Source organism: Euphorbia lathyris, chromosome 3 (assembly GCF_963576675.1).
Source record: "Euphorbia lathyris chromosome 3, ddEupLath1.1, whole genome shotgun sequence".
Classification (NCBI taxonomy): domain Eukaryota; kingdom Viridiplantae; phylum Streptophyta; class Magnoliopsida; order Malpighiales; family Euphorbiaceae; genus Euphorbia; species Euphorbia lathyris.
This window is the reverse complement of record NC_088912.1, coordinates 107,320,160-107,345,494: the sequence shown is the minus strand read 5'-3', so window position 1 is coordinate 107,345,494 and position 25,335 is coordinate 107,320,160. Positions and strand designations below refer to the sequence as shown.

The window sequence follows — 25,335 nt, the reverse complement described above, 5'->3', positions numbered from 1 at the left end:
CTTGTGCATGTAGGGCATTCATTAATTCAGACAAGGAAATTTGACTAATATCTCTGGAATCTTCCAGAGATGAAATTTTTGCCTCAAATCTTTCGGGCAAACTTACAAGCACATTCTCTATGATCCGCTATCGGGTAGATCTTCTCCCAACAATCAGATTTTATTTATCACCATCATTAGTTTATTAGAAAACTCTTGTAGAGTCTCCTTTTCTTCCATTCTCAAAATCTCGAAATTCTTTTGAGATTTAACAATTCATTCTTCTTGTTCTATCATTTCCATGATAGAGACCCTTCAAAGTATCCCAAACTTGCTAATTCTGGCCATCAAAAACTGGTGCAGCAACCTGATTAAAAGATACTGCATCTATAGAACTTTTAATACCAATTTGTAGTAATTAACTTTTAATAGTTTGGAACCAACACAAACTTCTATAGAACTTTAGGAAACAGACATCAGTTACAACTGACTTCCATAACTTTTCCTAAAAATAAGCAATAACTGAATAACTTCTCCTGAATTCAAATAATTAAATAAAACATTATTTAACTAAGGCATGTTTCCAACAATTTTCTATCAGGCGCTGCACAGCTTCCCTCACTAAAAACTCAAACAGGTTATCTAGAGCTGAAGTTGCTTCATCCAAAATCAATATAGGACAACCCTAATACACTGCCCTTGCAATAGCTAGCCTGAATATTCAAGTAAGCAAGGAAAAATTAGGCTAGCAATGGTAAATCACTTATTCTGCAACTTAAATTCATATTTCATGTTTAACAGACTAAATATTATTTATGCAATAGCTAGCCTGAATGTTATACCTCATAACTGCTATCCAAGATTTATCTTCCGGATTTTCCCTTCAACAAGCCACCAACTAAGAACAGAAGAATAAAATAAAGAGAGCTCACCAATGTTATCCACCAAAATGACCGATGAAGCCCAACTCTAAGAAAAAGAGGAGAGATCGCAAAAGAAAAAGGTCATGGATGATAATACAAAATGGAAAAATCGAATCACAACTCATTGCTAATGGAACCCTAGATTTCTTACATAACAAATTTCTAGGGCTCGAGACCGATGCCAATGATCCAAGCAAAGAACAAAAAACGCAGAACTGATAAGGAAGTGGAGAATAATTCCAAAATTACCAAATTTAGATCTAACGAAATTCGAAGATACTGAAAATTAGAACTGGAAATGGAGCTTACCAGTCAGAATCGGAAAAGGATTCGAAGAGGGAGGAAGACAAGTACGCAGAAAGAGGAAGAAGAGGGGTGAGGGAGGGATGACAGCGAATTGGACTGTTAGGTTAGGGGTTAGTTTCTAAATGGGTTGGACTTTGATAACATTTACCCAAAACAATTAAAATATAATATTTTGTAGCTACATTTAAATAAAGTGCTGCTATTAAATTGTTGGGAAAGACTGTTTTTTTGTAGTGTTAATATTATTATTTATGCATATTCTTTTATTATTTCTTTGAAATATTTTAGGCCAATAAATTAGTGTTGAATATTGATTGTAATTATTAAAAGGAATGTTTTTGTTATATAGATATCTCGTATTATTTAGACATTTCTATGATGTTTAGGTTAGTTTATTTCCATTTTAAATATAATTTTAGTAATTAAATATAATCATTTTAAATATTTACATTATGAATTATTTTTGCCAAAGGTGTTTTGATATTTTTATTCATGAATTCTGTTTTAATAAAGTCATTTTATCGACTTTAAAGTAAAATAATACCAAAAATATAATATGACAGACACGTCATTACTATTCAACTTCTATTGCTGACTGAAACGATACTTGGTGCCACCTACTTGACCGAAATGACATATATGTTCCATCTACCTGACCGAAACGATATGTGTGGTTTCGGTCTGTTAGGTGGCAACCACATGTCATCCAAGTTGACGCCGAGTATCGTTTGGGTCAACGGTGAAAGTTGACAACAGCTGGCGTGACAATCATATCACCTTTCCGGTTTCTTACTCTTAAAGTGGTCGGAGTGACTTTATCGAGACTAAATTCAAAATTGAATTATTTTATTAAGACAATTTGAAGTTGAGTGCCCATTTTGATACAAACATGGAAGTTCACTGACCAACTCAACTTTACTCATTTTCACAGTATAACCACTAAACTACAAAATGTAACCAAAAGCCACTAAACTTTACGTTCTAAAATAATTGCAACTAAACTTCAATCAACGCATCAAAATTACTATTAACAATTTTAAAATAAACAAATTCAAGAATTTGTGACATTTCTAAACAACTTTAATTTTTCAAAATTTTCGTTTTGATATCATTTAACTGTTATTAGGTTGGTAGGGAGAATGTCAAATTTTGGAGAAAAGAAACTTTAAATTAAGACTTTAGAAAATAAAAAATGTGGTTTCAATGATAAATATGGTTATAAAAAACTATTAAGCTAATTACAAAATCAACTTTATCTATTACAATACATTTCAGAGTATAAGCTGACATCAAGATATGATACTAGCAATATGAATCGTTGCATCGTTGAGCTCGAAAAGCATAGAACAAACAGTACTCCCTCCCCTTCATTGTATGTGCAGAATGGAAACGCTCCGATCATCATCGATGTCGATAATTATAGCTCAGACAATCAGCAATCTCTTGCTTCTTTTGTAAATGTTAGAGATAAGCGTCCCATAGGATAGATCTATGTTGATACAGTACAACCTTTTTGTCTCAATCAACCCATCAACGACTTCATCTGAAAAGTATAAAAACTTGTTTTTTTTTGTTTAAATACAGGAACTGATAGAGTTACTTCAATGTTTTTTGAAATAGGACATTTCGAACATTAATTATGTTTAAAATATTGATTATGTTAGTTAGAGAGTTACAAATAACGAACAAAATGTCAATATTTAAGTGTAGTTAATTACAAAAAAAAAAAAAAAAAAACTGCCCACCAATTAAATGTCTAGTTATAAATAATCTTGCAAAATGAACAATTAAGGCCGGCTTGAGTAGTTAAGGGCTTCAAGTCGATTAAGCTAGATCTCAAGTTCGAGTCCTAGCTTACGCAAAAAGCTTTAATTGGGAGAGGATCCATCTACGGGGCGTTTGGTATTCTATTGGGATAGAAATAATGATAAAGGTTAGATATGGATAAGGATAAATGGTTGAGATAGGAATAAAAATACGATAGTCGAGAGTTATTATCCAACGTTTGGTATGTGGGATAAGGATAAGGATAAAACAATACATCTTACTATTTTAACCTTATTTAAACTACATAACATTAATTTGAGGGATAAGATGAACTTTTCCATCCTATTAAAATCGTAGGAGCTTATCCCACATCCTTATACCACCCCTCTTGGGTATAGGATTTGAGGGCATCTGTCTCACGCTTCTATTTTTCAAACAAACACGGGATAACTTATCTCGTGTTTTTTATCCCTATCCCACCTCCTATATCCCTTCTAACAAACACCCTGATGAATCTCGAACCAAGAAATCGGAACTATATATATATATAATTTTTTTTGCAAAATGTATGAAAATGCTTCTATTTATCGACAAACTTATTTGAAAGATATCATGTGGCAGTTGACTAACTATCAAATTCTTTTAGGTATGGGTAAAATTTATCTTGTGCCATTTTGCACATTAGGAATAAACATGCACTTTCTTTGTGCAAATTTAGACCTTATCCCTATTTTATTTAATATTTTAGTTTTGAGAAGATGTATTTCTATGTGTAATGCAAGAAGAATTCCCGAGCAAGCATTATAAGGGGTGATACGGGGCATCTCCCTCTGGGTTCGGGTCCGTACGAAAGAAGTCGGAGGAAGAGCGAAGCACGAGACCCGGGGAGAGCCAACCATAAAAGATGAGGACAAAGACAACCAGCAAAGCACGCGGGACGTGCCTTCTCATACGCGGAGCGTGGAAGGTCATATTTCCAGAGGGCAGTTCAGGAGCTCATGCACGTGGGGCGTGCCTCCTCATACGCGGGGCGCATATCAGGCATCCAGAACGAGTTCCAACCAGGAGGTCAACTGCGCGGGGCGTAATACTAGAGATGTCACGCATGAACCTCATCAGCGAGAGGCACCAAGTTTAGGAGCTTCACCACGCAGGGCGTAGCAAGACCCACGCGGGGCGTGTCCCGCCTGGAGGATGCTTCTTCACCAAGTTCTTGTGTTGGGGACCATTTATTCTCTTTCTTATTTACAACCATGCATCTCCTTATTTACACCTTTGCCACCCCCTAATTACAACTCTACCACTCCTATATTTACACCAGTGCCGGCTCGGGACTACTTGAGGCCCTAGACGAAATATAAAATATGGGCCTTTATATACTAGCAAAACTATAAAAATAAATAGATGTATTTAAGTATAATATCATCCTCTCTTTTGGCGGAGGAATACCTTACAACTTTTATAAATACATGAAAAAATATATATTTATATACATGAAATTATACTTGGCGCAACGGTAAACGTTGTTGTCGTATGACCAAGAGGTCATGGGTTCGAGTCTTAGGGGCGGCCTCCCCGGACCCCTTCCCGGTCCCTCGCTCAACGGGCACGCGTAGTGCGACCGGGCCGCCCTATACATGAAATTATAAATTTAATATTCATCTAAAAATTTCTCTAGCCCGAAGCTAATCCATTTAAATTGTTCATATTTTCTCTTCATTATAAATTGCAATTTTCAATTTAAATAAAGAAAATATACAAAAATAACAAACAAAATATGGAAACTATAAAAAATATATAGCAAAGTCACCTAAAGAAAAATTGGTTCTCTACATAAATAATAGTAATATTATTATTTTATTAATATTAGTAGTTTAATTCCTAATATCTCAAAAGTATTAAACTTTATTCTACAAATGTCAAGTAATTATTTTAAGTAGTTAATCGGTGGAAGCTAAATTTTCTTTAACTGCCATAGTATTCTGGCGCATGATATAATTGAAAATAGTTACTGATAAAATTGTAAAAAAAAATTAAAATATGAATTTCCTTGTAAATTTCCCAAGAAAAATCAAAGGAAGTATTAAATGGGTAACAATAATTTTATACCTGATAAGATGAATCCGTGAACAAATATCAATACAGATTAGAATAGTTGAGCAAAATTGTAAGTGAGTATAAAAAAGAGCTTATAGAGAACCAGATTAGAATAATTGTAGTTGGGCATAATTGTAAGTGAATATAAAGAAGAATGTGTAGTAGAGAAATTTAATTGTAAAGAACTCAATTTGTAAGGACTAATGCATATGAACACATTGTCTTTTCAATTTTTTGAACATTAAAAAACTGATAACAATTGAACATGTTTTCCTTTCCAAGTCTGTGATCAAACACAAAAAAAGAAGAGATTATAATCTACTTACTAGCATTTAGTCAATTGAGTGGAGCCTTTTTTATCCTTCTAAAATAATAAAATATGACAATATTTTGTACTTTCCAATCTCCACATTAAATGAAACTGACAATTTTTTTTAACTTAAAATCGTATATATATAGCAAATTTACCCCGGCTCTCTTTTTTACCAATTAACCAAACTAACCTATATATGGGGCCCTAATTGTTAGGGGCCCTAGGCAATTGCCTTGGTTGCCTAGAAGCCCAGCCGACCCTAATTTACACCCATGCCATCCCTTATTATTTTAACCCATTTTACCTTTATCTTATTATTTCATTTAGTTATAGTCTTTACCCTTTATTGTAATTTGGCAATTAGGTTTTAGATGATATAAATTCATCTCTTTGTAATTGTAATCCTCAACTTTTTATCAATCAAAATTATATCATCTTCTTCAAGAAGTGTTTGTTAAGGTTTTCACCTTCAACAATGGGGGATCTTTGATTTCCTACGGGTTTAGTCCGTAAAACCCGGGATTCACTCCTTCTAGTTTAGCTAGAGAAGAACATCTTTGTTAGTTTACGATTAAAACTAACACGTCCCGAAACCGATCTGTATCAAGGGGAAACTTTAAGAACAACACAAGGATGCCGGTGGAGTATACCCGGTCAATTAAAAGAAGGATAAATATATATTTATGGAAGATAATTGGTGTTAATAAATAAATATACACATGTGATCTTTTTTTCTTAATTGGTCGGATGTATTAAACTGGGAATACTAAAATTGCTCCACAAGGATAATGTGGACTCTAGATATGTTGAAGTTGATTCGGTACATGTGGAACGTATGAATGTTGCATTAACAAAGAAATGGATTCTAGAGCTAAAATTCCAAAGATTGATAATGGCAAACAATTAAATTTGTAGAATTTTTTTACGGAGTGTTTGTTTTAGTTTTTTATTCCAAATAACGAGAAATATAGCGTTTAGTTACATTTATACTGGAAAAAACATTCTGAGACTTCTGGTCTTTCAACTTTTGCTGTATTAAGTTACTGATAATTTAGTTGGATACATCAAACTCTTCACCTTTCATTTTTGGTTCCATCAATCCCTTTATTAGTAGAAAAATTAAATAGATTGGATGGTGTTAAATAGAGAGTAGTAGGATGGTTTAGTTGTTTCTCTACTTACCAATTTCAGAGAATCTTCTAAAGTGAAATCTATAAATTTGGATAAATAATTTATTAGTCTCTCTATTTTTACGTAACATATTGTTTAGTCCTCATATTGGTTTTATAAAATACTGTTCACATTTTAAATAATAGATTATAAGATTCTTAAATTTTTTATATAGTTTGTTCATTCTTTTAAACTACTAGTTTGTCTTTTATTTATTAAGTGAAAATTTTAATAAAATATAATTATGATATTTTACATATATTTTAAAAATAAAATTATAGTTTTTGTATTTTAAAAATATTTTATTAATTACTATTACTATTATTAATGTGAATGTTTTATACAATATTAATATTAAATCCATCAAAAATTCTACACCAATCTTATTAATGCCAACATTTTACACAATGCTAATATAAAGTGTAAACACGTTAAGGTTCAGGTACCAAAAATATAATTTATAATTAAAAATAAAAGGAAATTTAGTAATTAAATGAATCGAGAGGCTAGAATTTAAAGACCGTATAATATATGAAAATGTAATTTATCCCTAATAAGTAAAGGGAAAATTAGTAATTTAAATTAATTGAATGATTGAATAAAATAGAACTTAACACTTATAATATATTATTAAAAATACAAGGATTAAACCCATAAAAAAATACAAGGATTAAACAATTTATCATGTAAATATATATGAGAATTAATAAATTATTTATCTAAATTATTTTGCTTACCATTTATTTTTTAACAAATTATTTCAATTGTATCATTATAAAACTAACTTTCTTTCTCTTAAAAAAATTAACTTTATGAAAAGAGTAACACTCTATGCCATTCTAATTTTTTTGGCCACGGAAATTCTTTCAATTCCCAAAGACGAGGATCAAACCCTGGACCTTTGATTAAGGGATGAAGAGTCTTTACCACTCTACCACAACCCCGTGGTTCTATGCCATTCTAATTAAGAGGGGAAAATAAGATGTCCGAAAGAATTCCAAAATAAACAATTTAAATGAAAAAAAAAGACATGGCCAGAAGAGCCAAAGAAAAGATATTTAACCTTAAAGGACTTGATACAATCAAAAATAAAAAAAAATGATTTAACATAATATATCAAAAAAAATTGAAAGATTAGGTTCTCAAAATCCATTTTACATATAAAATAGTAGTTTTTTTAAATAATAGTTTTTTAAAACTTTTCCTGAGCTGTTTGTATTTATTTAATTTTGATAAAATTATTCTTTTTATTTTCACTCAACATGTTTTTTTTACATCTTATTATGATCCTTATGCTCAAGGACGAAGTGTAAAAATGCCCTTAATGTTAACGGCCGAGAGCAATTTCACCCACCCCTAACGTCTAAAATGATACAATTTTAGTTTTAACGTTGGTAACTAAGAAATTTTATCCCTAACATTGTCAAATTGGATCAATTTCAGATATTATTATAAAACACAAATACTTTATTCATTATTCTGCACCAGTTGCATATCAGTTAGTTCTAAAAAAGATTTTATATTTTTTTTTGGTGGAAATTGGAAGCTCCGCCTAAAATGAAACAATTCCTATGTAGACTGTGTCAGGGGTGCTTACCAACCCGAAGCCGGTTGGTGTAGAGACACGTGAATACAACTAATGTTTGCCCATTTTGCAAGTCTGATATCGAGACTGAAGAACACATATTTGTGCTCTGTGTTGCTGTTGAACTTTGGAACGAGGATGGACAGGCTCTTCCGAATTTGGGAAGTGCAACTATTGCAGATTGGCTGCTAGAACAATTGGAATGGGGACGGTTGGATGAGAAGCGACGTCTCCTTGCTGTACTTCACACGATTTGGTTCAAGCATAATCACTTAGTATGTTCGAACGGACTAATGGCTGTGTCACAAACAGTAAAAAACGCGAGAGAAGCAATCTGAGACTAGACAACTTTCCAAGCTAGCAATGAAGCGGGTAATGGCAGGGAGAGAAACATGGGTCGGACGAGTGCAAATTGGTGATTCCGAATCAAGGATCTGTCAAATGCAACATGGACGGGGCATTGTTCCAACTCGAAGGGAGATGTGGTATGGGAGCATTTGTAAGGGATAATGCGGACGAGTTATCTACTATAGTAGTAGCGTGATCGTGGGTATGAAGGAACCAAATTATAGAGGCTCTAGCGCTGCGGACAAGCTTATTCTAGATGGTAGGCATGTGGTATAGGCGAGTCGAGTTCGAAACGAATGTGAAATCTGTCACGGACATGATTCATGAACAACAGGTCGATTTATCAGAATTTGGGTCTCTGATTCAAGATTGTAATTGTATTCTTCAACAATATCCATCATTTAGTATTTCATTTATTCCTCACCTAGCGAACGGTGCAGTCCACCTCATGGCAAAGCATGCCTATTCCAATACTAGCGACTATCTATCAACATCTGTCCTAATTTGGCTAGCTGATGTAAATTTTAAGGATTTGCATCCTTCCAATTAATAACAGTATTCTTTCCAAAAAAAAGTATTGGAGATTAATATTTAAATTCAACAATTAGTTCATTAAAAAACAATTTATAATAGCAAATAACTAAAAAACAATGACATCTTAAAAGTACAAAAGCTTCATTACTAGTTGCCAAGTTGAAGTCATGCTATATTGTAAACAACTATCAGTTAAGAGCTAAACCAAACATATCCTAAATCTTATTTTTTGGACTTGAATTGTTAAGAGAATTAATGACGACTAGTGACTTTTGTATGTAAGTCAAAACATTATAACAACCAATTAAAAGGTAGTTATTCTTGGATTTAGGCTTGAGGTCCATAACGCAGCGCCCAGAAGAGCTGGCCAAGTATCGCTTTAAGAAGCAAAAGTTCATTCCTAATTCAGACTAATGCATGAAGAAAGACACGTAAAAGGTTTGAAGAACCTCCATGTCTGCTAAAAAGGATCCAAGTGATAGAGTACCTTTACATGTGATGGTTTTTCATTGGAAGACATAAGTGTTCCAATAAACGTTTGACACGTAAAAAGATGTTAACAAAAAACAATTACAAGAGGTCTCATGATCCATAAATACAAGGTCTATGAGAATCATACATGTATGTCAAAAACTCTAGCCTATTTTCTTAATTTACTCATTCGGAACTTGAGTTTAGTACTAACTTAAGCGTCAGAGTGTTTACGTTGGTAAGCCTAAAACTCTCTTATTTTGCAAATTCATTTGAGCTTGAGAGAAAGGATTTGAGGCTATTTCGATCTGAGAATTTCACAACATATCAATTGATAAGGTGAACATGGAGGTGAGATTCAATCATGGACACACTACCTCTAGAGACGAACATGATATATGGAGATCTAAGAAAAAATAAATGAAAACTACCAATCGAAAGAGTAGTTGAAGATGTTACAAGCCAGGAGGACTTAGATGTTTCACCTGCTGATGGACACAATGAATCCATAGAGAAATTCCTGAGAAGAATGCAAGGAGATATGAGGCCACATGATACCAACATATTTTTAGCAGCCATGACGAAGTTAAGGTCCAATCCAAATCGGGGGGAGTGGCAGATTCTCCATTAAGATATGTCCATGTTGATCTAAATAGGAAAATCCCCACAATTTTTGACATGTTTGGTATTAATCTCCCCTATTGAATTATATTTCCTGAAACATGAGAGTGTAGGGGTGAAAGTTATGGAGTAAGGATCGTTGGCGACCAAATACGAGAGATGATGCATTACACTCTCAGATTAAGGGAGGAATAAGTAAAGCAGTTTTAACAACGAAGATGGAAATAAGAGACAGTGAACTATGTAGGAAAAGATGTTGAGGGTCAGCCAAGAAGGATCATCATAGGGCCAGGGCTAACTGTACAATACATGAAGATGGAAGTGGAAATTCAAGCAAGAAATCAACATCACATGCTTCTACAAATGAATCCATGCTTTTGTTTCTTTGTTTCGGGTCTGTTTGTTTTACCTACTATTTGTTGTTTGTTGTTACAGTTTGCTAATGGAAAAAGCAGTTTTTTCAAAAAAACAGGGATTCTCTGCTTTTGTAAAAAGCTACTTTTTATGGGTAAAAAGCAAACATGAGATGGGTAACCAAACACCTAAAACTCTCATTTTTTAAATGAAAAGGCAAACAAGAACCCGAAAAGGATCTATCAAACACCCACTTCATTTGTATACTTTCATTGAACCTCTCGAAAAGTATTTGTCTTATACTTAAATGAGCATATTTAGGGCGCGTTTGTTTTACCTACTGTTTGCTGTTGTTATTTGTTGTTACAGTTTCCTGTTGGAAAAAGCTGTTTTTTCCAAAAAGCAGTGATTTTTTGCTTTTGTAAAATGCTACTTTTCAGGAGTAAAAGATAAACAGGAGGTTACTAACCAAACACCTAAAACTCTCATTTTTAAAGTAAAAAAGGAAAATACGAGCATGAAAAGCAGCTACCAAACACTCCCTTAATATGATAACTAATAAACATAATAAAGTAATCTTCTCTCTCAAGAATTAACATGGGCCCATACATTACCATTATTAGGGGTGTAACCGAGCCGAACCGAGCCGAACCCTAGGTAGGCTCGGTGTTGGCTTGTTAATATCTCGAGCCGAGCCCTCACGAATCGAGCTTTGACTGAACCGAGTTTTGATTGAATCTGACCAAGCTTTGACCGAGCCGAGTTTTTATCGAGCTTCTTATAACATTTAACCAAATTCATCATAAATGCATAGAATAAGTAGCATAAAAAAATAGAAAAGTCTTATAACATACTCCATATGAGTTTAAAATATTTTTAAAGAAAAACAATCATGTTATTGTCGAAATTCAAAAACAGCATATGATGCTTGTGATCGGAAAACAGAAGTTCGGAGAAATTTTTCAAACAATGACATATATATTAAAGTTTGTAATATATTTTATTCCTTACAAAACCTAATTGTCTAGCTAAAGACTCAAATGTCTAAACTTTTTTGTGTCATTTTTTTATGGGTTAAATCTTATTTGAGCTGAATTGTGAAGAAAACTAATAATAACCAATGATATATATATATATATATATATATATATATATATATATATATATATATATATATATATATATATATATATATATATATATAATAAAATATACATAGTAATTAAAAATAATCGAGCATGTTCACGAGCTTTCGAGCCGAACCTGAGAAAGCTCGGACTCAACTCGTTAGTGCTCGAGCCGATTGCGAACTCGAGTCGAGCCCTATCAAGCCGAACTTTGATCGAGATTTCACCGAGCCGAGCTCGAATAGTTTGTGAACTACCAAAGCTCGTTTGCACCCCTAACCATTATGCAATAAGCCTTTATAATTCATTAGCATGCTTACCTTTTTCTACCAACGGGTAATTAGGTCATTTTCACTTTGTAAATAAGATTTCACACGCATCAAGTGATTCATAATTAAAAGTTTCCAAATTTCGATCGTAGATGAAATTTGGTGTGCATCTCTCTTTTATAAAGGCTAAACGACATCTGCTATATAACTAATAGAAATTCTAACTATCTATTCTTGATTCCTTTAAGTATTAATCAAAAAATGATTTATCATTTTCTTCTATATCATAAATACATTATTTTCATATCTAGGATAAATTTCATTATTGTAATAAGAATGATATTTATTCTTAATTTAAAATAAGGAAAAAGTACAAAAATAAACCATGTGATTTGGACTATTTTTAAACATAAACTATGCGGTTTAAAAGTTGACAAATAAGTATTTTGAGGTTAATTCTGTTAGCAAAGACAATTCAAACTGACTAACGATATTAAAAAAAGTCAAATCATATTCAAAGTCAAAAGGTAAAAAGTTATTTTTATCTTTATATTTATTTATTTTATAAACTAACTAAATTATTATCTAATTATCACAAACAAATCCATACAAGATACAAAAAATCAAACTCACAATCTCCTCATTCTCTCGTATCTCTCTTCAACAAACCCCGGACTTGGACGTGAATCATGTCCTATTAACGAACTAACCAAAATCCCTCCGTCGTCCTTAGCTCCATTATTACCATCGTCCGTCTTGACACGCTTCCTTAGTATAAACGGACTAGGCCCCAACAACGATTTATGGTCCATTACCGATACTTTAACGAATTAGAATTCCCACCGACATTAACATAAAGCGAAACAGTTGAAAAACGAGCCGGAGTAATTCACATCCCTGTAGCAGCAATAATTGAAGGCTCCACTTGACAGAGGAACCACTCGACTATTTGGTCGTCAGACACGAGCAGGATATATGATCACATACAGCGAGCTAATCATTGAGCAATATTTTCCCAACAATTATGGTATGTGTTCCTTGTGGAAATTGGAATGTGAAAATGTTACAGCACTGAATGAGGGAAGGCCTAGAGAATCCATTCACAAGAGCTACTGTGAGACAATGAGACGAAGACGAAGGAGATGGTGAATTTGGGATTGTTAGTGATAATTAGATAATAAGAGAGTTAATTTATAAAATAAATAAATATAAAGACAAAAATAATTCTTTACCCTTTTAATTTTGATTGACATTTGACCTTTTTTTTACACTTGTTTGTCAATTTTTAAACCACATAATTTATGTTTGAAAAATGAGTTTAAATGCACCATTGGTCACTGAACTTACATGGTTGTCTCAAAATGGTCACTCAACTTCAAATTGTCTCAATACAATCATTTAACTTTGAGTTTTATCTCAATTAGACCACTTCGGCGATTTCAACGATTAAAAGGAATCAGAATGATGACACGAGTGACACATCAGCATACGTCAACTCAGATCTCTGACTGAAACGATATTTGATTTCTCTTTTTTATTTACTTGGTGATTTAAACTATAAAAAACAAGTCTATATATATAGGCCAATAAAGAAACAGAAAACAGAATATTTAGTAAGTACTAACCTATTTATTGACTATTAACTTTAGTAACACCTAACTTATGTAATAGCTATTAATTTTAGTTCATTAAATTTTTTTATTAATTTTAATAACTCCACTAATTAAACATATTAAATATTTTTTGTAACCACTAAATCACGTTAATTAATTATTAAACTTTGAATCAAAATTAATATATTTAATTCTCATTTAAAAATATCTCATGTAGAATAAAGAGTTGAGGAACTTGAAGCCCGTAACCACTGAAGTCGACATTAATTAAATTAGAAACTAGAAAATTCAATTAAATTAGATATTCAGCTACAGATAAAGTAATAAATTTTTTAAATTAAAAATTAAATTAAATTAAATAATTAATTACAAATAAAGCAATAAATTCTTAAAACTGAAAATTTATTTTATTACTTATATGTGGATGTATAATTAATATATTAAATATCCTATAAAAAAGTTTTCTTAGGAAGACTTGGAAACAATATATATCCTATTTGGTTCGCAAGAAAGCTTTCTTTTGTGAGATAAACATCATACAACAAATTCTTCTACCCTAGCCGAAATCCTTCGGGGTTTCATGGATATCGTTCGTCCTTCTAGTTAGTGTGGATCACCAACAGAGACGTTCTACTCATGGACATTTTGGAAAGTTGATTCAGGGTTCGAAAGATTCAAAGGTTCAACACTTCAAGAGGTAAACACGATAACCATCTTGAGTAGAATAATTGTTTTCATTAAAAAAATCTTATATATTGAAAAATAGAGAGACCCATTAAAAGAACAAAAAAAAAAAGAAAATTGTTGGACAAAATGAATAAAATATTATGAAATTAATTTAAACATCAACAAACAGCTCGTTTCATGAACATTCATGGTCGTTCGTGAATAGTCGTGTTCATTCGTGAACAATTGCGTCTATTCGTGAACAGTCGTGTTCATTCGTGAACAATTGTATCTATCCGTGAACAGTCGTGTTCGTTCGTAATTAGACATGTCTTTTCGAGTTCTATTTATACAGAATGGAAGTGCTATAGGCTAGAAAAATCAAAATACTCTTTAAGATTTATGTTCTTATTTCCCTATTCTGGTGATAACGAATTTACACCCGGTAAGAGTTCGTCTACGTAATCTGTTGTACTCTAGAAAACGATCATCAATAGCGACGAAATGTGTCTTAAGGAGGCTGCTAATACATTCCATAAACTTCCATCACCTACTCTAACTCCTAGTGAGAGTAATGGAAACTTTTTAATAAGAGTCAATATTTTCACTCTCATTTACATTCCATTAACTCCCAAACAGCATTAACTTTTAACTTTCATTTCCATTACTTTCCATTTCCTTCCATTACCTATTCCAGCTTTCACCTCCATTGATCTCATAACTCTACTAAAAGATTGGCTGTCTAAATTGATACATTTTTTAAACGTTAAACTTATATTGGTGCTATTTTGTACGTGGAGCCTAAATTAATACTTACCTACCAACCATAGATCTATTTTAATACTTTATCTCTAAAAACTATCTACAAAGAAATATTGAACACACATAAATAATTACATGTAGATACTTTATCCATAATTTTACTAGTATGTCATTTACGTTTGGAGTAGTTGAAAGTCTTCAAATTTCTTATATCAAATAATGATATTCCTTGATGAATACATCGATATTGAAGGAAGTATGGAAATAAGAGCGTCGACGACCGCTTTTTAGTTTGATTCTTACGTTAGAAGTTAAATGTATTATTGGTCACTGAATCATGGTTGTTTCAAAATTGTCACTCAATTTCAATTTGTCTCAATAAAATCACTCAATTTTGAGTTTTGTTTCAATTAGATCACTGCGGGAAGATTTTATGGTACTCCTGGAGTAATACTCCTAACCAATGAATTCACGATACATGCATATATAGTTTTTCTTTCTACCAATCATGTCCATATAGTGGGACTCAAAATGATTTTCATTGGTTGGGAGTATTACTCCTGGAGTACTATAAAATTTCTCATCACTACGATGATTCCAGTGGTTGAAAGGCAACAAAATAATGACATGGTTGACACGTCAGCATGAGTCACCTTATATCTCTAACCGAAATGATACGTGACAGCCTATAACACTCTCATTGAATTTTACATAATCATAATTACAAAATAAACACAAAAATAATAAACTAAGATAATTGAAAATAAAATGAGAAAGAAATTGAACCATGTAGACAGTAACGGATCCAATGCGAGATGAAACGGGAAGGCCATGAGCATCCGACCACTTTTCGCTGAAAACGTAACTTCGGTAAAAACCATGTACAAAGTTTTAAGTTTTTTTTTAAAGCATCCAAAATTTACTAGACACTCGTAAATCACTGGAGAATAACTCAAGCATGGTACGTTTGTTTTACCTGCTGTTTGTTATTGCTGTTTGCTGTTTCCTGTTACAGTTTGCTGCTTGAAAATATTGTTTTTCTAAAAGTAAGGATTCCCTGCTTTTATAAAAAAGCTAATTTTCAGCTACAAAAGGCAAACAGAAGTGTCTAACCAAACACTAAACAAACAAGATGTCGAAAAGCAGCAATCAAACACCCTCTATGTTATTGAATCTCAGACTAATAATAAACATTTTATCCATAATTTTGCTAATATATCATTAACGTTTGCGTTGGAATAGTTGAAAGTCTTCAATTTCTTATATCAAATAATAGTATTCCTTCGTAAGTACTCCCTCCATTCGTTTTTTATATGTTGTTTAAGGTTTTCATCAAAACCAATGCAAGTTTAATGAGACTATAAAAATAACTAATTTACTCTTAATACTTCTCTTTTAGAGCATCTCCAAGAGACTCTTAGTGAACTCTCTAAAAATAATATAAAAAATTAACTCTTAGTGATTTAAGAGTGGCTAAGATATATCATCTCCAATAATACTCCTTATATTCACTCCTTATTTATTATTTTATTATTGAGATTTTATTTATTGTTACATTACCAATAGTGTGAGGAGAGAGACTCATCAATAATAAATTATTATTAAAAAATGAAGTTAGGAGGCACTAAGAGGTGGAGAGAGGCTCTCTAAGAGAGGATGAAGAGGCTCTTAGTGATTTGAGGAGCCACTAAGAGGCTGTTGTAGCTGATTTTTTTATTCTTTCTCCTCAAATTTTAACTTGGAGATGCTCTTAAATTTCTAATTTCTATACAAAACTTACGTTTTCTTAATTTTATGGCATATTTAAGATTATTTGCATTAATAGTTATATCTCTCTTTTACCATTAACATGGACAAATTAGAAAAAACATTACCAAAAGTGTATTAGTAATATAAAATAACCTATAAGAAGGAATAAATTAAAAAGTCTAAAACTACATATAATAAAAAAAAAAAAGCAGAGGGAATATGTTCTTAAATTAAAATTTGTAGATAATCTATTTCCACTTTTAGTGACTTTTTATTTATCTTTTTATTAATAATTTATTATAGAAGAGTATTTTCTATCTCTATAAGTAAATATAACAATAATTAATAATTTTAATAATAAAATAATAAATAAAAATTAAATATGAACAATATTGTTGGAGAATCATTAATTCTAATATATTATCATTAATACAAGGCTTAATATATCATTTGTCCTGTAAATTTGTTCAAAAAGCTTAATTAGCCTTCTGAACTTTTAGAATGTCCTAATAGTTTGCTTAACTTGCATAAAATGTAATCAATTGATAAATCGGTTGCAAAAAAGTAAGTTAAATGCGAAAGATGTATTTCACGCATCTTAGAATGTTATTACATAATTCAAAAATAGATTAAAAAAGAAATTATTATTTACTCAACTATAAAACTTATCTTCTCTAATATTAGAACTGCATACCCCAATTTTGGTCGTTTTACTTTTTTTTTAAGACTCGTGCAATTCATCTTCCGTATTTAACTTATGAATACATTTTGTGCAGGTTCAGGAGGCTAACTGAATATTTTATGTAAGTTGAGAGGGCTATCGAAATACTTTGAAAGTTTAAGAGATCAATCAAACTTTTCGAACAAGTTCAGAGAGGCAAATAAATTAAGCCTTAATACAAGGAGTTGAAGAGTTATTTTGGACAAGTTGTGAGGGCAAATGAGTTATTATGCCTTAATACGAGGAGTTGAAGAGTTGTTTAACTATTGATTTTCTCGGTGCAATAAAGTGGTTTTGAAATTGGCGCAGAAATCGGTATAGGGACCGCCACGGCAATCACCTCTCCAGACCACCACTCCATTGATACAAGTCCGAGTTAAATACGAGGTCTACATTACCAAGAGGTTTGCTGTTATCCGAACTCTGTATTTCCTTTACTTCTTTGCCCTATTATCTTATCTTTTCACTCTCTTCCTTTCTCTTCTTTGAAGATTGAGAAGAACAGAGGAACAACGAAGATTTGGAAGGCCAGATGTACAGTTAAAACTGGCTTTTGTAGCTTCATTATACTCTTCTCTTGCTGTATTTTGCATAAAGTTTCCACTATACTGTTGGAATACTACTGGTCAGTGGTTTTTCTGAATTTTTTTTTTTTTTTTTTTTTTTTGTGAATTTTGCTTTAGTTTCTGCTTGATTGAAGTTAGGGGAGAATAAAAAAATGGAAGGAGAGGGAGCGAGGTTAGGTGAGGTTATCTCCTATTCGGTACTGAAAGTAACCTTCAATAATCTCAATTAACTTCCATTATACCCTTAAAACTCCTTCCAAGCAATGTTAGTTATTTAATCTCTTGTAACTTCCATCCAAGCAGATCTTAAATTTTCTATCTGGTTATTTGCATTTTCAGGTTGGGGTTTTGTGTAAAGGCTATTAGGTTTTGAATCCAGGTTAAATGCATCATTTGTGGCTTAACTTTGATGGTTGTCTCAAACTTGTCGCTCAATTTGACTCAATAAAATTATTAACTTTCACTAAGGCCGAAACGAAACATGCCTGCTGCCAAGATGAGTCAACGATTTCTTATTAAATAATATCAATATATTCATTTGTTTGTCATTTTACCACATATGGGGCTGCCACCCGTTGGCCACGCCTGCCATTTGATTTGAGTGTGGGTTGACATGGAAGTACCCGACCTTATCCGATACGAATAAGGATATGGGACGTACCTATGTAAAATGATATGGGACGGGTATGAGATCAATAAAACTACCTGCGACCGGTATTAGAATATCGGGGATGAGATCAATAAAACTACCTGTGACCGATATTAGAATATCCCCTAGGATACCCGTTATTTGTCTATTTATTTTTAGTGTATTTTAATTTCTTGATAATTAGAGTGATTTAGTTTTTAAATTTATAAATGAATTATTTATGGATGATTTGTTAAGTTTATTCTTATTAAATTTGTAATATTTTTTATTTTATCTATTAATTTTTAATGGGTAAGGTACCCGCGGTTTAAATAGGACGGGTACAGATAATGAAAAAAATAAAACGGGTAAAGGTTTGGAATCGGCACTACCCGCTTTTATTTTATCCGTTGCCATCCCTATCACCAGAGTGACTTTAAAAGGGCGGCCCGGTCGCATTACACCAGAGTGACTTTATTGCAACAAAATTAGAAGTTGAATGATTTTATTGAGACAAATTAAAGTTGAGTGATGATTTTGAGACAACATGAAAGTTCCACCAATGGTGCATTTAACCCATTCATTATCATTGATTTGGAGCATTATGTGAGACAAATGGGGGGATGGGGATTTTCAACTCTATTTTCTTTTGATAGATGAATTAAAAGTGATGTTGCGTTTTTAGACTTTATTTTTAGGCAGTTTCTTTTTGAACTGTATAGGTTTTTGCTCCGATGGAGGCAGTAGTAAATCTTATAAAACTTACTGAGTTAAAGCAACAAAGCATTCGCAAGTCCTTTGATGAAGCCCATTCACAAGCATCTTCCATGCTCTCGTTAAATCTCCACTTGAAAGATTTTGAAGATCAATATGAATTGGCAAAAGATTCTTTACTAAGTCAAGCTCAAGAACTTGACTTAGAAGCCAAAAAGATAGCAGAAGCAGCCCGAGTGCTTGAAAAACGGAATCAAGAAGTTGAAGTTAAGTTACAAAAACTTAATAATCTTCAATCTGAGGATTATCATTTGGTTCTTGTTCAAGAACAATTGAATTCGATTCGAAAAGAGGTTGAAGATTGTAGTGGAATGCTTAGTATGAAAAAAGATGAACTGGCATTGGTGCAAGTGAAGCATGAAGAATGTAGTTCGGAATATAATGCGAAAAGGGACCAGTTGGATACAATTGAGAAGTCCATAGAAGAGTATAGGGGAAAGCTCAAATTAGATGAAGCCAAATTGGATTTAGTAAGAGTGAAGTTTGAGGAATGTTGCAAGGACCTCTATGTGAAAAATGTGGAATTGGCATCAGTAGAGCAGTCACTCGCTCTATGTTCTACAGCGCTTGAAGTTAAAGTGAAGGAAGTAGAAAGTGCGAGAATATCGGCTACAAATTGTGATGAAGAACTCGAGCTAAAACAAAAGGAGTTGTCTATGATAAAGAACTCGATTAGTGATTGTGATAGTCAACTTGAGTTGAAGCGAAAGCAGTTGAGAAGGCTGCAGAAATGGACTGACAAATATTCTAATGAACTAACTAAGGTCAAGAAACTGATTGAGGAGACTTCAAATGATTGTAATTCAAAAGAGAAACACCTTGAGTCAATCAAAGTGTTGATTGAAGATTATGCTGGGGAACTTGAAGCTAAAGAGAAGCAGCATGATGCTATAAAGAACTCTATCGACACGTGCTCGACAGAGCTCTCAATGAAACAAAAAGAGCTGGAGTCCATAGACAACTCTATCAGAGAGAATTCGTCGGAACTTGGATTGAAAAAGAAGAAACTAGAACAGCTTATCAAAGTAATCAAATCAAAAGAAGAGAGTTTCAATTCACTTAAAGAAACAATGAAAACTTGGGACGGTCATGAATTGAAACTGATTGCTGTTCAAGAATCCATTAGAGAGCGAAATGAAGAACTTGCATTTAAGGAGAACCTACTCAAATCAGTCCAAACGTCCATCATAGAGAGCACTGAGGAGCTAGAATCTATGAAGAAACAACAAAACATACTCAAAATATCGGTTACAGAATGCTCTGAGGAGCTTGAGTCAAAAAGGAAGAGCCTTGATTTGGTGGAAAGATCCTTGAAAGAATGCGGCGATGAGCTTACTTCGAAAAAGGCAGAATTGGAATCATTGCAAAGAACTTGTGGACTTCAGAAAGATCTTGAAGAAAGGGAAGAGTATTTAGATTCACTCAAAACGACATTTGAAAAAAAGTTAGAGAAACTTCAAATGAAAGACAGAGAGTTTGAAGCATCTATGATGGACTTAGACCTAAGGGAACGGAAAATTGATTTAATGCAAAAATCAATTGATGAATATTCTAAGCAACTAGAACATAAAGAAAAACAACTAAATGACAGAAGTGATGGAAGATCTTTGCAGTTGATCTTGAATGAAAATTTGAGAGAGCATGATTCAATCCTGACAGAAATCTTTACTGCTATTCAAAAGTCACCGGACCCAGGAAAGCTAGTGCTAGATGCTATACAGGGGTTTTACCCTGCGGATTTGAAGAATGGGGATAATGAGTTTAGTTTGAGCGTCATTAGGAGGAGCTGTACTACTTTGATAGGGCAGTTGTTGAAAATATCGCCAGAGGTTAAGCCAGAAGTAAGAGAAGAGGCTATGAAATTAGCTCTCGATTGGAAGTCAAGGATGAAACCACTGCCCGAGAACTCTCAGGAGGTGTTGGCATATCTGCAACTTTTAGCTGCCTTTAAATTGGGCTCTTCTTTCCGTAGTGGTGAACTTCAAAGTTCTCTTGATGTTATTTATCAGAATAAGCAGGCACTCGAATTACAACAGGCTTTCGGACTTGCAGAGAGCATATGTGGTAAGTTATTTCTCACTTCCGATTCCTAAATGATATAGAATATGCCTTGTCTACCATTATGTGTCGCTTATCAAATCATTTTAGTTATATAACGAGTTTCTATATGAATAAACAAATGATCCTGGTACTTCCCTATGCTATGCTTTTAGTTAGTTGTGTTTACATGTGCAGAGCAGTTTTTCTGCTACTTGCCCACAGGACTGCATGACTTATCTATGGCTTGTTACTGTTGTTGTACATCATCTATAATTTTCAGTACCTGTCTTGGGTCTCTTTTTTTGGTTGCATCTTTTCTTTGTCACTTTTAGACACTTGAATGAGGTATTATGATAAAATCTGAGGGAAATTATTGGAGTTTCCAAAAGTTGTCTTATATGTTATCTGAAACCTAGTAGAACATATAATACATTATTTGATGCTTAATTGCAGTAGAAGGTACTACACTTGAAATTTTGGTTTCAATTTGATCTATTTCTTATCAATGGTTTTGAATTACTTCTGTTTAGTGAGTGAAATTTCCTCCTCATCACAAACAGATGAGCAAAATCCTGTGCAAGCCCACAAAACAGTGAATTCTTCAACAGCAAAAGTTCAGTCTGGTGCAACAATTTTTAATATGGTTTATCCACTGATCCTAGATGATTGCATGGACAACGAAGAATTGATGCCTGGTGAAGCTTTAGCTGCCCTTAAGTTGTCTCTAGACCCTGCAAAATTTGTTTTGGATTTGCTGCAGGGGTCATATTCCCAGCATTGCGAATATGGAGGTTCAGGACTTGATACAAGTGTTGCTAAGAGTATAGTTGTATTACTGAGGCAGCTAATTTATTTCTCGCCGAAAATAAGCTGTATGGTGAAAGAAGAAGCTATAAAGCTGGCAGCTTTATGGAAACCAAATGTAACATCGGAAACCGCAAAGGAGATGGAAATTTGGGCTTTTCTTTTGTTTTTGTTTATATACGGATTGTTTTCCTATTACAGAGGGGAGGAGATCTTAAGACTCCTTGTGAAGCTTGCTCCTCATAAAAATTCTCCTGAGATGTGTCGTCTCCTTGGTTTGACGGATAAGATTCCCGGTATGTTTCCTAGCAAATTTCTCATCTCCATTTATGTGTATTTTACTATAATAGTCTATTTCATAAGATAGTCTAAATATATGCAGAGCTTATCCGGATACTTATTCAAAGCAACCAGCATATAGAGGCTGCTAGATTTAGCTGTGCTTTTGGGCTGATTCACAATTTTTCGCTGGACATCATCCTGCAAAAATGCATGGAGCATCTACGGGTAGATGCACAGGCATGTCTTATTCTTCCCACTCGCTAATCCTATTGTCGTTCTCTTCTCTCACTTACAATGTCAAACGTATAAAATAAAAAAAACTGAATTTGGATTTCGTTTGCAGGTGAAGGCCGCGGAGAGAGAATTAAATGCTCTGAAAGCCATATTTCAATGCATAACAGATTACAAGCTGGAATCCATATATGATGCAGTGGGCATTTTTCGTCGTATTAGTGAGCTGGAAAAGCGAAAAACAAGCAGCATATTCTCTACATCAGCCCCTGCTGCCTTCTTGAGGAGTGATAACTATGTCGCAGTGTCCGACAATCAGCCATCTCCTCTTGTTCCGAGGCAGCTCCACAACCAAAATGTTAGGAATGCACAGTCTAACAATTTTGTCCAACGGCAGATCCACGATCAAAATTCTACGGATGGATTGTTCTCTCGAGGTAATAATAAACGTCCTAGAATAGATATCTGAGTTAGCAGAACCTTGTCATCTTAAATTGCTGATCAATCATCCCGTAAATGAGTTCAATGCAGGATCAAGACCTCACTACATAACACTTTGTTGGAGCTTTTCCCTGCATTTCCTTTCTTCCTTAGATTTTAGCCTTTTTCACTACGTTCTTGTATCATGTATCATGTATCATAATTGTAATATGTCAATAAAAGCCTTTTTTTTTTCTTTCCTAATTCAATAACATGATTTACTGATCATCAAACGAGTATCACTTTTTTATTTTTATATTGTGTATAATCGCTTGAAGTATATAAATAACATAATACAATAATGACATGTATTCAAACTGTTAATAATATATTTTTAACAGAATTAGATGTTAATCATAACTTACTAATTTGGTTAGGGTTAATTTCATATAAGTGTCTTGTGGTTTCACTTTTTTTTTGCAGATAGGTTCTTGTGCTTTGTTTTTTAGCAAATAAAGGATTGTACTTTTCTTGTGCTTTTTTTCACTTTACAAAAGTTAAAAGTTCAAAAATTTAGGCTATACTTCTCTAATTTTTTTATCTGACTTTTCCACCTCATGCTTTACATCTTGCCACCAATTTCTAATATATTCACCTCACTTCTCATCTTGACACATTTTTCTTCATGTCTTCATATCTTGCCACATGTTGATGTTGTTGCCACCTTATTTTTATTCATTGCCACATCGTTCTTATTTTTCTTATATATTTTTATTTCATTTTCTAAGTAAATGGATCATTCTATTTTCTTTGATGGGTTTCTTCTGTGGGCCTTATGAAGTCAATTATTATAGGCTCAATTCTAATTAGATATGATTTTCTTGGTCCATATATTGATTAATAATAGACCAAAATTTCTGAACCATGTTTATATTTCTTATCCATTATTTTCGTATGCATTTCAATCAAAATCTGCTGACTTGTTTCGTTATTTCCGTTAAATAGTTGATAGTTATTATTTCTTCGACCTCCCCATGATTTCATCTGGCTATTATAGAAACTCTTCTATCACATCAGTGCGAGAACAAACGTTTAGGTTTTACCGATGACTGATAGCGTGAGCAAAATCAATAAAATCATCACATTTTTCAGCATGTAAAGTCAAAGTTCATAAACTCTCTGATATAGTCTTCTAATCTAGACTTGATCGTATGGATTCCGTGCACTCTTTTTTCTCCTAGCCAAGATTTAAAGTTTTCTAATTTACATGGAAATGTCCCATTCATTGTCTGAATTATCTACATCAATCTTAGTCTTTTTACCAGTTTTGAATATCTGAGCAATTATTATGGGGTTCCCTTCTAAATCCATAGGAGTGTCAAAGATTTGAACACAGAAAATTCCTCTTCCAAATCTCAATCCAAGCTCGTCAATGGATCTGGGTATTATGGATGGTAGTTTTGAAATACTATGAAGGCTCTCATCAGTAATGACTTCGTTCAGAAATCCATTGTAAAACTTGAGAGGCTGTGATTTCTGATGATCTCTAATTAATCAGCTTAGAATGGTTCAGGGTGATAGCTCCTGAGATTCCACTCGATGAAGTTGGGAAATCAATTGGCTTCTTATGAAGATCTCCTAAAAGATCATCAGATGATCTTGGAGTAGTGGTTCTTAGGTTCTGATTATTCTGAGGCTGGAACTTCTTGAGTTCTTCCTGAAGATTGTCCAGAAAGTTCTCATGATTTTTTTATCATTGCCAGCATTTGAGGGTTCTGATTTCTGATATTATCTGGAAAATTATCTACATTCCTGCCTAAATATCAGTTAAGATATTTCGTTTTCCAGAAGTAGGTTTAACAATAAAATTATAACAATTGAAGATTTAAAATTATAACTTTGCCAATGTCTTCTTTTTTATTCCTAGAAATTGTTGAACTTCTTTCTTGGTGTCTAATTTTTCTTTAAAATTTTCTATTCTAGTTACTATATGATCTTGTAATTGCAGTCCTTCACTATCTATTATATATCCTAAATATTCTATTTTATTTTTAAAGATTTCTGATTTCTTTTCTGATAAAAGGATTCCGTGTTGTCTCACCGTTTATATGAATTCATCTAGGTGTTGTAAATGTTCAGCTATATTATTACTGTAGATTAATATATCATTTACATAAACTACATAAAATTCATTTAGTTTTTCGAATATCGTATC

General features: G+C 32.9%; 1 protein-coding gene across 1 annotated transcript; it reads left to right on the top strand.

Moving 5' to 3' along the window:
* The first annotated feature begins 17,695 nt into the window (after positions 1-17,695).
* Positions 17,696-23,629, top strand: LOC136222847 (synaptonemal complex protein ZIP1-like). The gene is made up of 7 exons (XM_066010547.1): positions 17,696-17,779; positions 17,867-18,000; positions 19,292-21,407; positions 21,944-22,483; positions 22,570-22,706; positions 22,813-23,137; positions 23,604-23,629. Exons 3-7 carry the CDS (start codon positions 19,304-19,306, stop codon positions 23,627-23,629), a joined length of 3,132 nt encoding a protein of 1,043 aa, XP_065866619.1. The 5' UTR covers positions 17,696-17,779; positions 17,867-18,000; positions 19,292-19,303.
* The last annotated feature ends 1,706 nt before the right edge of the window (positions 23,630-25,335 follow it).